This window comes from Equus przewalskii, chromosome 26 (genome assembly GCF_037783145.1).
Source record: "Equus przewalskii isolate Varuska chromosome 26, EquPr2, whole genome shotgun sequence".
Lineage (NCBI taxonomy): Eukaryota > Metazoa > Chordata > Mammalia > Perissodactyla > Equidae > Equus > Equus przewalskii.
In genome coordinates, this window is record NC_091856.1 from 38,592,006 (window position 1) to 38,604,157 (window position 12,152).

General features: G+C 59.3%; 2 protein-coding genes across 5 annotated transcripts in view; both read left to right on the forward strand.

Moving 5' to 3' along the window:
- Positions 1 to 7,085, forward strand: UAP1L1 (UDP-N-acetylglucosamine pyrophosphorylase 1 like 1). 3 transcript variants are annotated; one of them, XM_070596017.1, is made up of 9 exons: positions 1 to 361; positions 1,053 to 1,257; positions 1,497 to 1,672; positions 1,983 to 2,155; positions 2,427 to 2,620; positions 3,094 to 3,234; positions 3,759 to 3,944; positions 4,584 to 4,650; positions 5,134 to 7,085. In XM_070596017.1, exons 1-9 carry the CDS (start codon positions 73 to 75, stop codon positions 5,215 to 5,217), a joined length of 1,515 nt encoding a protein of 504 aa, XP_070452118.1. In that variant the 5' UTR covers positions 1 to 72; the 3' UTR covers positions 5,218 to 7,085. The 3 variants fall into 3 exon arrangements, with proteins under 3 accessions (XP_070452118.1, XP_070452120.1, XP_070452119.1); XM_070596019.1 differs by lacking the exon at positions 5,134 to 7,085 and having other exon boundaries at positions 18 to 361; positions 4,093 to 4,650; XM_070596018.1 differs by lacking the exon at positions 4,584 to 4,650 and having other exon boundaries at positions 19 to 361.
- Positions 7,086 to 7,729: 644 nt separating this feature from the next.
- Positions 7,730 to 12,152, forward strand: part of LOC103568009 (endoplasmic reticulum mannosyl-oligosaccharide 1,2-alpha-mannosidase) — a 32,884-nt gene continuing 28,461 nt past the window's right edge. The window contains exon 1 of one of the 2 annotated variants that reach the window (XM_070596015.1): positions 7,730 to 8,434. In XM_070596015.1, the coding sequence (XP_070452116.1) occupies positions 7,913 to 8,434 (522 nt within the window). In that variant the 5' untranslated portion in view covers positions 7,730 to 7,912. The remainder of the gene's footprint in view (positions 8,435 to 12,152) is intronic. The other variant, XM_070596014.1, reaches the window with a different exon arrangement.

Here is a 12,152-nt window from a genome sequence, read left to right on the forward strand (position 1 = left end):
CGCCCTCCGTGTCCCGTGACGCTAGTCGGAGCGCGCGGGTCACGAGTTGCCAACGCGGCCGGCGGCGGCGACATGGCCTCGGAGCGGGACGTGCGCGCCCGGCTGCAGCGCGCCGGCCAGGAGCACCTCCTGCGCTTCTGCGCCGAGCTGGCGCCGGGGCCGCGCGCCGCGCTGCTGGCCGAGCTGGAGCCGCTGGAGCCCGAAGCGCTGCGCGAGCACTGCCGGAGCGCGGCCGCGGCCTGCGCACGCCCCCCGGGCCCGCCGCCCGGCCTGGCCACGCGCCTGCGGCCCCTGCCCCCCGAGCGCGTGGGCAGCGCGAGCCGGAGCGACCCCGAGACGCGGCGGCTCTGGGAGGAGGAAGGTAGGTGGGGCAGGGGTTCGGGCCGCGGGGCGCCTCTGGCCGGCCGGAAGGGGGCCTTGACCATAGAGAGAGTTCAGAGGAGAGGTCGTGCTTGGAAAAGTTCAGTTTGCCTTAATTTTTTTGTGAAGTGTCCTCCCCTCTCACACGTACCAGCCCGCGACTGGGGTGTGGAGCCCCTAAACGCTTCCAAGCTGGCAGCCGCCCCCCGGCCGCATTCGCTTGGTAGGGTACTTTGTGCTTGCGCACACCTGGATGGCCAGCTGCCCAGCCCACAAGCGTATTGACAGCAGGGGACCCCTTGCACACTTGCTTTTCACACACTTTTCACAACAGCGCCGGCGCGAGTGCACTCCTGGCCTCTTGGCCTGGAGGTGAGGGAGGTGCTCCTGGAGGAGAGCCTGCCCAGGGTCCCAGCTGCACACCTCTGACCAGGCCGACCTGGTGTTTCCTCTGAAGGACCCAGGTTGGAAATTAATCCAGGAGGATGTCATCAGAACCCCTGAAGGGTCGGGAGAAGGTTAGGTTTGGGTGGGGCCCTGGCCCAGATCAGATCAGAGTGTTATCTGGAAATGTCTGTCCTGCAGCTGTCAGAAGTGTCATAGTCCCAGGCGCAAGTTTAGCTTGCTCTAAAGTGAAGGGGAGGTGGTGTGACGGGTCCCAGGCACCCCCTCATGGCACCCCGTACCCCCAGGTTTCCACCAGATCGCCCTGAACAAGGTGGCTGTGCTGCTGCTGGCTGGTGGGCAGGGCACTCGCCTGGGTGTGACCTACCCCAAGGGCATGTATCAGGTGGGGCTGCCCAGCCAGAAGACCCTGTATCAGCTGCAGGCAGAGCGGATTCGGCGGGTGGAGCAACTGGCTGGCGAGCGCCACGGGACCCGCTGCACTGTGCCCTGGTGTGCCCTCTCTGCATTACGTTGGCCCCCAAGTGGTCCCCCCATGTAGCCCCAGCCCTGTGCCACCCAAGACTTGAACCCCAACCCCAGCACAGCCCTGAACAAAGCCCAGCACCCACCCAGGCTGAGGCCTGACCCTGGTCCCAGACTGGACCCTGATGGCAGCCCCTCTCAGAGGCCTGTGTGCCAGAGTTGCCAGGCCCTCCAAAAGGCCGGCTCAGCCTTGCCTCCCCTTGCAGGTACATCATGACGAGTGAGTTCACACTGGGGCCCACCGCGGAGTTCTTCAAGGAGAATGACTTCTTCCATCTGGACCCCAACAATGTGATCATGTTTGAGCAGCGCATGCTGCCTGCTGTGACCTTCGATGGCAGGGCCATCCTGGAGCGGAAAGACAAGGTTGCCATGGCCCCAGGTACACCCCACTCTGAAACAAGGAGGGACAGCCTGGCTTAGAATGTGCAGCTAGCCAGGGGTCAGGAGGACTGGGACAGAGGCCAGAATGTGCTGCCCACAGGCTGTGTGGGTCTGGGCGGTGGCCTCCCCCCTCTGAGCCTTGATTCCCATCTGTCACGTGGAACAACCACAGGGCTACTTGGAAAGTGACAGAGAGCTGCCTCAGGCACAAGGTCCAGTCCCGAGGGCCCCCCCTGCCTCCACCATGCCCTGGACTAGCCAGCTGAGGCCGGGCTGGAGCCCTCTCAAGAGCCTTTCTCCCTCTGCAGACGGCAACGGGGGACTCTACCGCGCGCTGGCGGACCACCGGATCCTGGAGGACATGGAGCGCCGAGGAGTTGAGTTTGTGCATGTGTACTGCGTGGACAACATCCTGGTGCGGCTCGCTGACCCCGTCTTCATCGGCTTCTGCGTATTGCGGGGCGCGGACTGCGGCGCAAAGGTGAGTCCTCCTTGCCCCGCCCCCTCCTCACACCTTCCCTTCTTGCCCTGCTCCGCCCCTGCCACAAGCCCCGCCCCAGTCTGCGTTGCCTGCCCCTCCCCAGCCCCTCCCTGCCTTGCCCCGCCCCCTCCTCCCAGCCTCCCTCCTTGTCCCGCCCCTCCCACGGCCCCGCCCCTGTCCTGCCTTGCCGCACCCCCTCCTCCCAGCCCCGCCCCTGGTCCGCCTTGCCCACCCTCTCCTAGCCTTCCTGGCCCTTCCTGTGGGGCTGCAGGTGGTGGAAAAGGCATACCCTGAGGAGCCCGTGGGCGTGGTGTGCCTGGTGGACGGTGTCCCCCAGGTGGTCGAGTACAGCGAGATCAGCCCCGAGATTGCGCAGCTTCGCGCACCGGATGGGGGCCTGCTCTATAATGCAGGCAACATCTGCAACCACTTCTTCACCCGAGGCTTCCTTCAGATGGTCACGAGGTGTGTGCAGCTGGTGACCTCGAATGCTGACCAGTGCCGTCGGGGCGAGCCAGGCCAGTGACTGGAGGCTGACATGATCCTGGCCAGGCTGTGGTCAGGAGCCTCCTGTGGGTTGGGGTGGAGAAAGGTTCTTGCATTCGAACACACTGGAGGCACCAGAGAGCCTCAAGAGCTGGTGTGAGGCTCTGTGGCCAGGGTGGCCTGTTCCTCCTGCGGCGTGGCCCACTGCCATTTTGCCTGGGCAGGAATGTGGCTGAAGGTGCCTGGCTCTCAGGCATGGCTCTCAGCCTCCCGAGTGCGAGGGGGTGCCTGTGCCCTCCCAGAGACTGGGCTCAGCTCCACTGCTCCTAGCCCTGTGGCGACCGCCTGCCGGCCTGCCCTCCTGGTGGGCCAAGCCAAGACGTGCGGATGGGGCTCCCACAGCGTCCTGTCTAAACTTCGTCTTTCTTCCTCCTGTCTTCCCATTCTCTCAGGGAGTTTGAGCCCTTGCTGAAGCCACACGTGGCTGTGAAGAAGGTCCCATACGTGGACGAGGAGGGAAACCCGGTAAAGCCGCTAAAACCGAATGGGATAAAGATGGAGAAGTTTGTGTTTGATGTGTTCCAGTTTGCTAAGTTAGTGGTAGAAGTCATTATTTTTTTCTTCCCTCTTTCTGTTTTGGTGGTGGGTTCTGAAAGGGAAGTGGAGGCTGGGGGCTGGGCTGGGGAGGGGTGGGAGTGCCCCTTTGCAGTGGGGAGCAGGTCTCAGAGGGAGAAGGCCAGAGGAAGCAGACCCCGGGGATGGGAGCACAGGGAATGTGGAAGGCAGTGGAAGTCCTTGGGGCTGTGGACTTTGGGAGACACCGTGCCCCCTCCTGAGCCCTCCACCTGCCCCTCGCCTGGGGTTAGGGGGCTGTTTCCAGCCCAGGCTCCCACAGTGTCATGCTCTCACTCTGGGGTCCCAGGGTCTGGCGTTTTGGCTGGTGGGAATGGAAAGGAGGGCTCAGGAGAAAGGCTCATTGTGTCTGTGGGGTCCTGCCTAGGCTGCTGCTCCCAGACCCGGCACCACTTAGTCACCGTAATCCCGGCCTGGCCTTCACCTGCCCAGCGTCAGGGCCTCCGGGCCAGGACACCAGGTCACCAGCTCTTTTCTCCGCCAGGAACTTCGTGGCCTTTGAAGTGCTGCGGGAGGAGGAGTTCTCCCCTCTGAAGAATGCTGACTCGGCCGACAGGGACAACCCCTCCACCACCCGGCGGGCCCTACTCGCTCAGCACTACCGCTGGGCCCTGCAGGCCGGGGCCCACTTCCTGGATGCTCACGGGGCCCAGCTCACCGAACTGCCCAGGTGAGTGTGGGCCCCAGGGCACTGCCCAAAGGGCAATGTGTCAGGGTGTCAGGGCCCCACCCTCAGCCCCAGGGCGCTGCTGGCTCTGCAGCTGTCTGAGTGGGGGTGGGTGCAGAGGGCTTCTGTTCTGGCCCCACATTGAATACAGGTGCCTGTGTGCCCAGCCCAGCCATATGGTGACCTCCACTGCAGCCATTTGGCCCAACCTCTGGAGGTCTGCTCAGGGCCCTGGGAGGTGGGGGTTGCAGCCCTTTCTGGCTCATTCATAAGCTTTAAAAGTAGGACCCAGGCATGACATTGAGGAAACAACAAGGCAGGTCACTGTTCAGGCCCAGAAAAGCAAAGGACATTAGGTTTCAAACTCTCTGGTTGTTCATGCTGCCACCTCAACCTGGCTGCCCAGGTCTGTGCAGGATCCCAGGGTGGGGGTTCCAGCCCAGATCAGGGCCTGTCACTCGGGTGGGGGCAGTTTGCTCCAGGCTCTGGGTGCCCACAGGAAGAGGAATGGCCGAGATGGGGCTTCGGGGGCTGGGTGTGGTGGTCCCTTTTAGGCGGGGAGGGCCAGGCAGGGGAGGATGGTGCTGGGAGAGGGCCCGGGTGTGCACCCCTGAGCAGATGCTGACAGGTGGCCTCCCCCAGCCCGCGCGGCAGTGGAGAGCCTGCGGCTGTGTGTGAGATCTCGCCCTTGGTGTCCTACTCTGGAGAGGTGAGAGCCCCAAGCCTGCGTATGGCCTTTCTAGGGTGGGGCTTGAGGACTGGAGGAAGACTGGGGAGAGGTGGGTGTGTGAGTGGAAAGTCAAGCCCTGCCTCAGTTTACCAGGGGGGTAAATAATCTCTTACGTTGCAGAGGATCCTCTGGGTTGTGGGGTGGGGTGAGGTGTTGAGAGGCCCTCACAGGTCCAGGGAGGGGTGCGGAGAACGAGCCGGGCCAGGCCTGAGTCCGGGGTTCGGGGAGTCGTGCTTCTGTGGGAGCCTTGCTGAGAGAAATGTGGGCCCCTTTCCTTCTCTGGTAAGTTCTGGCCAGAGCTTGTCGGGACAGCTCATGCTGGCCTCTGGTCTTGAGGAGGCATCTGACCTTTGTTTCTAGAAGCCTCTCTGGCCCTGCCCCTCCCAGGCTCCAGGGAGAATTGGGACCCTGCCCGGGGGCTGAGAGGTGGACACTTGGCCATCCTGGCTTGCCTGTTTCCAGGGTCTGGAGGTGTACCTGCGAGGCCGGGCGTTCCAGTCCCCGCTCATCCTGGACGAGAACCGGGCCAGGGCGCTGCAGCCCTGACTCACTGCCAGACCTGCCCACCCGGGGTCCCCAGCACTGAAGACGTGACCCAACCTGGGGCTCTGGGTAGGAAGGCAGGCTGCTGTGCGTTTCCGGCGTGTGGAACACAGAAGGAAGTGCACTGGTTTTCTCCAGGAGGGTGGGACCTCTCCTGTCACCCATTTCCATGGACACAAGTGACCCCAGGCCTGCCGTAGGCCAACTCAAGATCTTGGCTTAGCTCCCGGCTGTGGAGTCTGAGCAGGAGGCAGAGGGACTCAAGACCTTGGACCGTGGGGCTGAGAGAAGGCTGTGGGGTGGGGCCCGAGGGAGGTGTGGCATCATCCTCATCCAGCAGCGAGAGCAGCGGGCCCTGCCTCTGCTGTCCGAGCTGAGATGTGATGAGACATGACAGGAAGGCGGCTCCTCTGCCCCACACGCAGATCCGCGGTGGTGAGAAGGAGTGCCAGCCACACGGAGAAGCATCTCTGCAGACGTGCGGGTCAGGGGAGGAGAGGAGGGGACAGTGTCCTTCCCTCACAGGGTGACGTGTTTACAGGGGCTGCCCCTCCCTCCCTCGAGGCTGAACCAGTGACCGGGATGGGCCGGGGGCTCACAGCCCAGCCCCCTCCCTGCCCAGCTGAAGCCACTGCAGAAGGAGTCTGACTCCTCCATAAGGGCTGTCTGCGCCGGGAGAGCTGGCTCTCAGAGAAGCTCGGCTTGCACACCTGAGACTCAGTTCTCTCCATCCCTCTCCGAGGCCTCAGCCTCGGTCACGTCAGTGGCTGGCGTAAGATGCTTAATTTTATGTGCTTCCTCCAGAATCAGCAGGACCAATACGGGTGGCCTCCTGCAGTGGGTGACTAATTGGAATTCACCTAGGTGGGCAGTGCCATCCCTCGCCCGGCCCCCCAGGAGCTTCTAACAGATCTTGGTGCTCACGCTCCTCCCCTGCTCTCTGGGGGGGACACAGCCTCCATATTTGGGGCCACGGCCCTCGCTACTCCCCTGCAGCCTGGCCGAGGCTGGAGGAAACCAGCTGGCTCTGGCCTCTTCCCCTAGCTTTGCGGTCTGGGCCCCAGCGCCTGCTCTCCCCTCTGGAAAACAACACAGTTGCTCCCACCTCTCCCTGTGATGTGAGGAGCAGCATTAAATGCAGCCTGATGCTCCACCAGGTCACCCGAACCTCCCTGGCCCCCCACTGCAGCCCACGCATGAAAACCGCTGGTTTCCCCAGGGCAAGGATGCTGGCTCGGGGTGGGTTCAGATGCAGATGGACTCCAGCGGTTTGGAGCAGACAGAGGCTGCGTCCAGGCATCCCGACCCTGGCGTGACAGCCTGGTCAGGGCCACGCCCAGGCTCTGCCAGCCTTTTGCAAACCTCAGATTCGAACCACATGCCTCAGGATTCTTCTCTCAGCTGCTCCACAGGCAAGCAGAGGGCCAGGGGCACAGGAGGGTCAGCCAAGCTGGGGGCCTGGGTCCAGGTTGGGTCCAGGTTCTGCCCACCTTGGCTCCTCACTGCCCTGACTGCACCACCTTTTTTCTACACAAGTCGAGTTAGTTGGGTAAATGGTTGTAACAGCTCGCTCTTTAAACGTTTTATTTTCAAATAATTATACCTTCACATAAAGTTTCAAACAGCACAGACAGGTCCCGGGGACCCTTTGCAGTTTCCTGCAGCGTTGGCGTCTCACGTGATCACAGGACACCAGCGGGCCAGGGGAGGCTGCTGCTGCTCTGCAGCACTCATCACAGGTGTGGACTCCTGTGCCACCCTGCACTCGAGAGGCAGATGTCCCCTCACCACAGAGACCTCCCTCGTGCTGCTTTAAGTCACCCCTATCTCTGACCCCGGACTCCTGCGAATGAAACTGAGTTTTGAAAGACTGTCCGACTCTTGATTTTCCACAGTGCGCAGGTGATTTCCGATAAACAGGAGGTGCGGTGACTGACCCCCGGCCTGGCGAGTGCAGGTTTGACCAGCACGTGTGTGATGGGAAGAGCACCAGGTGTTCACAGCTCTGCTCCATCCAGGGGCTGGAGCCCACTGGGGGCCCTTTGGGAACAAGAGCCCACACTGAGCCGAACTGGCTCTGGGCTGCCCAGGGATCCCCTCGTGCTCCCGTCCAGCTCTTCACCAGGGTCTCAGGGGCCCTGAGACAACCTGGTGGGTCAGGCACCCTGGGGGCGGGCCCACAACCTGCCCCTTGACCCGGTTCCGCAGGGGTGGCTCTGGCACTCTCAGCTTGAGAGCCTGGTGACTCGCCCTCCTGCACGCGCATCCTCCAGATGCCACCATTTCCCTGGTGACAGGCTGTGCAGGGAGGGACGCCTGAGGGCATCGCTGGGACTACCAGCAGAGACCTCAGAGACGACCCTAGGAGAGCAGGGGGCAGGAGAGCGGACGAGCTTCCTGGAGCAGGTTCGGACAAGCGAGGGGCTGAACAGGGGGCGCACACGCGGGGGAGCCCTCCGGACACCCAGAAAGGCTGCAGCCGGGACGGCCGGAGGCAGCGTGTCCCCCAAAGGGCAGCGGGCATTCTGGCCTGGAGAGCCCCCGGGAGGGCCGAGTTTGGGGTCCGGCAGGGCAAGCTCCGGGCAGGCGGAGCCGGGCAGACCTCGAGCGCAGGGCCGGGGGCGCTCCGCGCGCTTGCGGATCGCAAACACCGCAGAGCGCAGGGACGCCTCGTGCACCGCGAAGACACGGGGGCGGGATGCGGCCCCGAGAGCCGCCGCCTCGGGCCCCGCAGGGGCGACAGGGCGAGTCCCACAGGCCGCCCGCGCCGAGCTCTGCCGGCTCGCTGAGCCCAGTCGGCGCGGGGATCCCTCAGCGGGGGCGCACGGCTCACAGGGACTGCCGGAAAGCCCGCGCCGCAGGGGGCCGCGCCCGCCTTGTTGCCATGGCCACCGCCGGGGGGGAGAGGGGGGTAAGAGGCCGGCGCGGGCGCGAAGCCCTGCGAGCGCGGGAAGCAGGCGCGGAGGGGCGCAGGCGCAGTAGGCCGCACGTGGGATCCGTTCCTGCGCGTGCGCGCTGCGCTAGCGGAGCCCGATTGTTGACGCGCGCGACGGCCGGCCAGTTGGGGCCCCGACCCCGCGCTTCGTGGTTCGGCGCAGCCGCCAGGCCGGACTCCTGCATGACTCCGCCGGCGCCGCCTCGGGACTTCGTGTCGGTGCTGCTGAGCCCGCAGCAGGGCCTCGACGGCAGCCAGAGCCCGCGGTCGCGGTCGTGCTGGAGGGTGAGGGTCGGGCCGGGCTGGGCCCCCGCGGGCGGCCCGGCGTGTCCGCGGGTCTCGAGTGCCCTGCCGCGGCGGCCGGACCTCAGCCACCACCCAGCAAGACCCGACGTGGCTGCTGAGTCTTGTCTGCGCGCCGACTGACCGGGCCACCCCTGCCCGCCGGTGCCCGGCCCAGGGCCGAGTCCCCCCGAGATCGCCCGCCCAAGCCCGAGTCCTGGGACCCGTGCGGCGGCCGCAGTGTCCGGTCTGCGGCTGGAGGGCGTTGAAGGAGCTGCGGGTCACTGCCTCGGACCGAGCCCGCTGGGCCGAGCTCGCGTGTCTGTCGCTGCCCGCTGGGCGCTGCGTGGGCGCGGCCCGGAAGGAGCCCTGGGCGGGACTGTGGTTGTCTGGCTACACTTGCGTTTTGCTTTGGTAAAACCGTGTTCTGGCCTCTGACATGTGCTTGTCTAATGCTTTGTGTGCTTTCTCATGGCTTCGGCGTTGTTCGTCAGCCCATCCTCGAGCTCGGCATTCAGGTTTCTTCTCAGATCCGTTTCCTTTGGACAGACTTTGCCCCAGTAGCCGCTTCAAAACCTTCTAAGAACTTCCTGTGTCTCGGGTGTGTGCCTCTTAGAGCTGCTTTGCTATTCTTATCTTGTGCCTGGAGTCAGGTGTTGTTTGGCCATTGATAGGTGACAAAAAAAACATTAATACAATCTCCATTATCTTCCTACTGTTATTTTTGGCCCCCCTGGTTTCCCAGCAATTAAGGAAAAACAAAACTCTCTTCTGCCTCTTCCCCTGACAGCCCTGCCACAAGCAGGTTTTGGTACTTAAGTTTCCTTCACATCACTGATCCCAAATTTAAGTCATAAAAATTGGACCTTGACCTTGCTTCTGTAAACCGTGTCTGCTGAGCTTCCTGCAGTCCTGTCACACGGCCTGGTGGGTCAGGGGTGTCTTGGGGCGAGCACCCGGAGTCAGTTTGTTCTCAGCTTGCTTTGCAGGAAGTGTTTAGTTCCACTCAAGGAATTTGAATGTGTCAAGGGGCACAAACTTGACTCGCTCCTCTCAGAATAAGTGATACTTTACTTATAATGCAGTCCAGGTTCCACAGGGTGCTCCTTACATCAGCATCAGGGTCATACCTGCCTACTGCGCATTAACATCCTATGTACTCAGAATAATTGGTAGACAATGCCATATACGTAAAATTCCCATCCCTTCAAGAAATCACATTCCTTAAAAAGAATAGCCAGGAGTGTGAAAAATAATGCAAGTATAAGCTATTAGGAAAACTGCCACCAGGGATGACTAATTCCCCTTCACCCATCCTCTGAGCTACAGATCCCCCAGCAGAAATAAAACAACTAGAAAACGTGGTTCAGAACTTGTCTCTGACCCTAGCAGAAGTAACCAATGGCACCACTGCTTTGTTAACCATAAAATAACAGCCAACAGCCAGTTATTTTACCAGCAAAATGGGTTTATTCGGGAATAGCAGAGGAATTGCAATTCGGGACGAGCAAGCTATAGCAAAAGCCATAGGCAAGTCCACCAAACAAAGGAGAGGAACGTTATTTTATAGGGAAAAAGGAGGAAGTTGGAAGGGGTCATTTTGAACAAAAATCCATTGGAGGAGAGCAAGAGTTCAGGGTGGTGACACTTTCTCATTAGCTGAGTTGCTGGTCAAGGAGGAAATCTTCCTGCTGTGGTGGCAACTGATGATTCTTCCTGTTAGGTCTGTAATTGACACTGAGTAGTAGTGTGTAAAGCTCCGTCTTTTGGCTTCCTGACCCCATTTTATTTTATTTTATTTTTTATTTTTTGGTGGGGAAGATTAGCCCAGAGCTAACATGTGTTGCCAGTTTTCCTCTTTGGCTTGAAGAAGATTGTCCCTGAGCTAACATCTGTGCCAATCTTCCTCTATTTTGTGTGTGGGATGCTGCCACAGCATGACTGATGAGCGATGTGTAGGTCCATGACCGGGATCCAAACCTGCGAACTCTGGGCCACTGAAGCAATGCATGCGAACTTAACCAGTACACCAGCAGGCTGGGACCCCTGAACCCAATTTAAATGAAGTTGGCTTTATTCTGTTTCATATCTTCCCCTTTTTATCAAGATCTTTCTTCAGACACATCACTGATCAAGAATTCAGTGCTGTGTTCCACTTGGAGGGGAAATGCACGGACTGGACACCTGCTGAGGTCACTTTGAGTAACAAGGAGGGGTGGGAGGGAGAACTCTCAGGCACTTCACATCTAAAGTCTGTATCTTAGAAAGGCTGTAAGTGTTGGAGATCATTTCAAAGCACTGAACCAGCATCACCTTATTGGGTACTTTGTTTTTACAAAAGGTTTGGCAGGCAACCAGTACAAAACTTAAAGATAATTACACAAAACAGAATCAAAAGTAACATAACAATTCCAAATTGTGTGATGGTTCTAAACTAGGATCCTAAGCCTGAAGGTAGCCAACCAAACAAATGAAAGGACCATCAAGAGTAAGATAAAACTTGTTGCAGCCAGTGTGCTTGCTCCCTGATACTATCCAGTTGAGTTTCTCTTTCCCCAGAGGAGTTTGTCCAAGTGCCGTGGGTGGTGTCTGCTATTGCAGAAATGCCTTCCAGCTCAACAAGTAAGTAATCAAAGGCTAAGACTACCTTAGCCAACAAGTTAAGTGATTTTTTTTTTTAACGATTGGCACCTGAGCTAACAACTGTTGCCAATCTTTTTTTTTTCTTCTGCTTTTTCTCCCCAAATCCCCCCCCCACCTGACCTTCCATAGTTGCATATTTTAGTTGTGGCATGTAGGATGCCACCTCAGTGTGGCCCGATGAGTGGTGCCATGTCCGTGCCCAGGATTCGAACCGGTGAAACCCTGGGCCACCGAAGCAGAGCGGGCGTTGCAAACTTAACCACTCAGCCACGGGGCCAGCCCCGAGTTGAGTGATTTTTGTTGGCTGTTACAGGTTTTTGCTGTGGAATTGGCTAGCTCTCCTAATGTTAGGGAGGGGTTTCTAATCATGTTCTCATTGGCATTTACTCCAGTCCAGGGGGGAAAAGGCTCTCCCTACAGAGGCAAAGACAGTCACGTATACCTCCTGGAAGTTGCTGCTCAAGGCAGCCATGAAGGTTTAGTAAAGTGGATCAATGGGAGGCTTCCATTTTGTCATGAAGAGAAAATAGAACAGTGAACACGGCAAGAGCACACCCCGACTGAAAGAACTGACCGAATGCAGTGGGAAGACAGTGCCGGGATAAACATGAAGCAACAGCTGACCAACTCTTCACGAAAATCGCAAAACTTCAAATACGTATTAAAACGGCACTGTTATCTCAGAAGAACTGTTTGGAAGTGAACGTGTTGTCAGTAATACAGCCTGTAAGGCTGCACATTTCTGAATGTGGATAAGAACTCAGTCAGTTAATAGTCCAGGTGAAAGAAATGCTTCTGTGAATTCTGAACTTTCTAACCCTTCAGAAAAAGCAAGGGAAAAGATTAATTTGTCACAGGGCCATGTGTTTCCAAAAGGCCATAATCAAAAGAAGAGGTTTCTCTCTTTTGCTAGGGTTTAGGCAATATGGACAAGGGCATCGTGTTTCTATGAAAGAGAGAGAGAAAAGAAGCAACAATGAGAAAAGCATATAAGGCCTGGTCTGGTCGTCGTGGGAAAGCTGTGCCTCAGATGTCGGCTGCTTCTCTTCCTAGTCAGTTTGATTTGGAGATCTCCAGT

Bases quoted from the DNA above. Each gene is read 5' to 3' on its own strand.
- UAP1L1 (XM_070596017.1), top strand. From the start codon at position 73: ATGGCCTCGGAGCGGGACGTGCGCGCCCGGCTGCAGCGCGCCGGCCAG. The intron at 3,235-3,758 runs GTTAGTGGTAGA...TTTCTCCGCCAG, and splicing joins GATGTGTTCCAGTTTGCTAA to GAACTTCGTGGCCTTTGAAG. The intron at 3,945-4,583 runs GTGAGTGTGGGC...GGCCTCCCCCAG, and splicing joins CAGCTCACCGAACTGCCCAG to CCCGCGCGGCAGTGGAGAGC.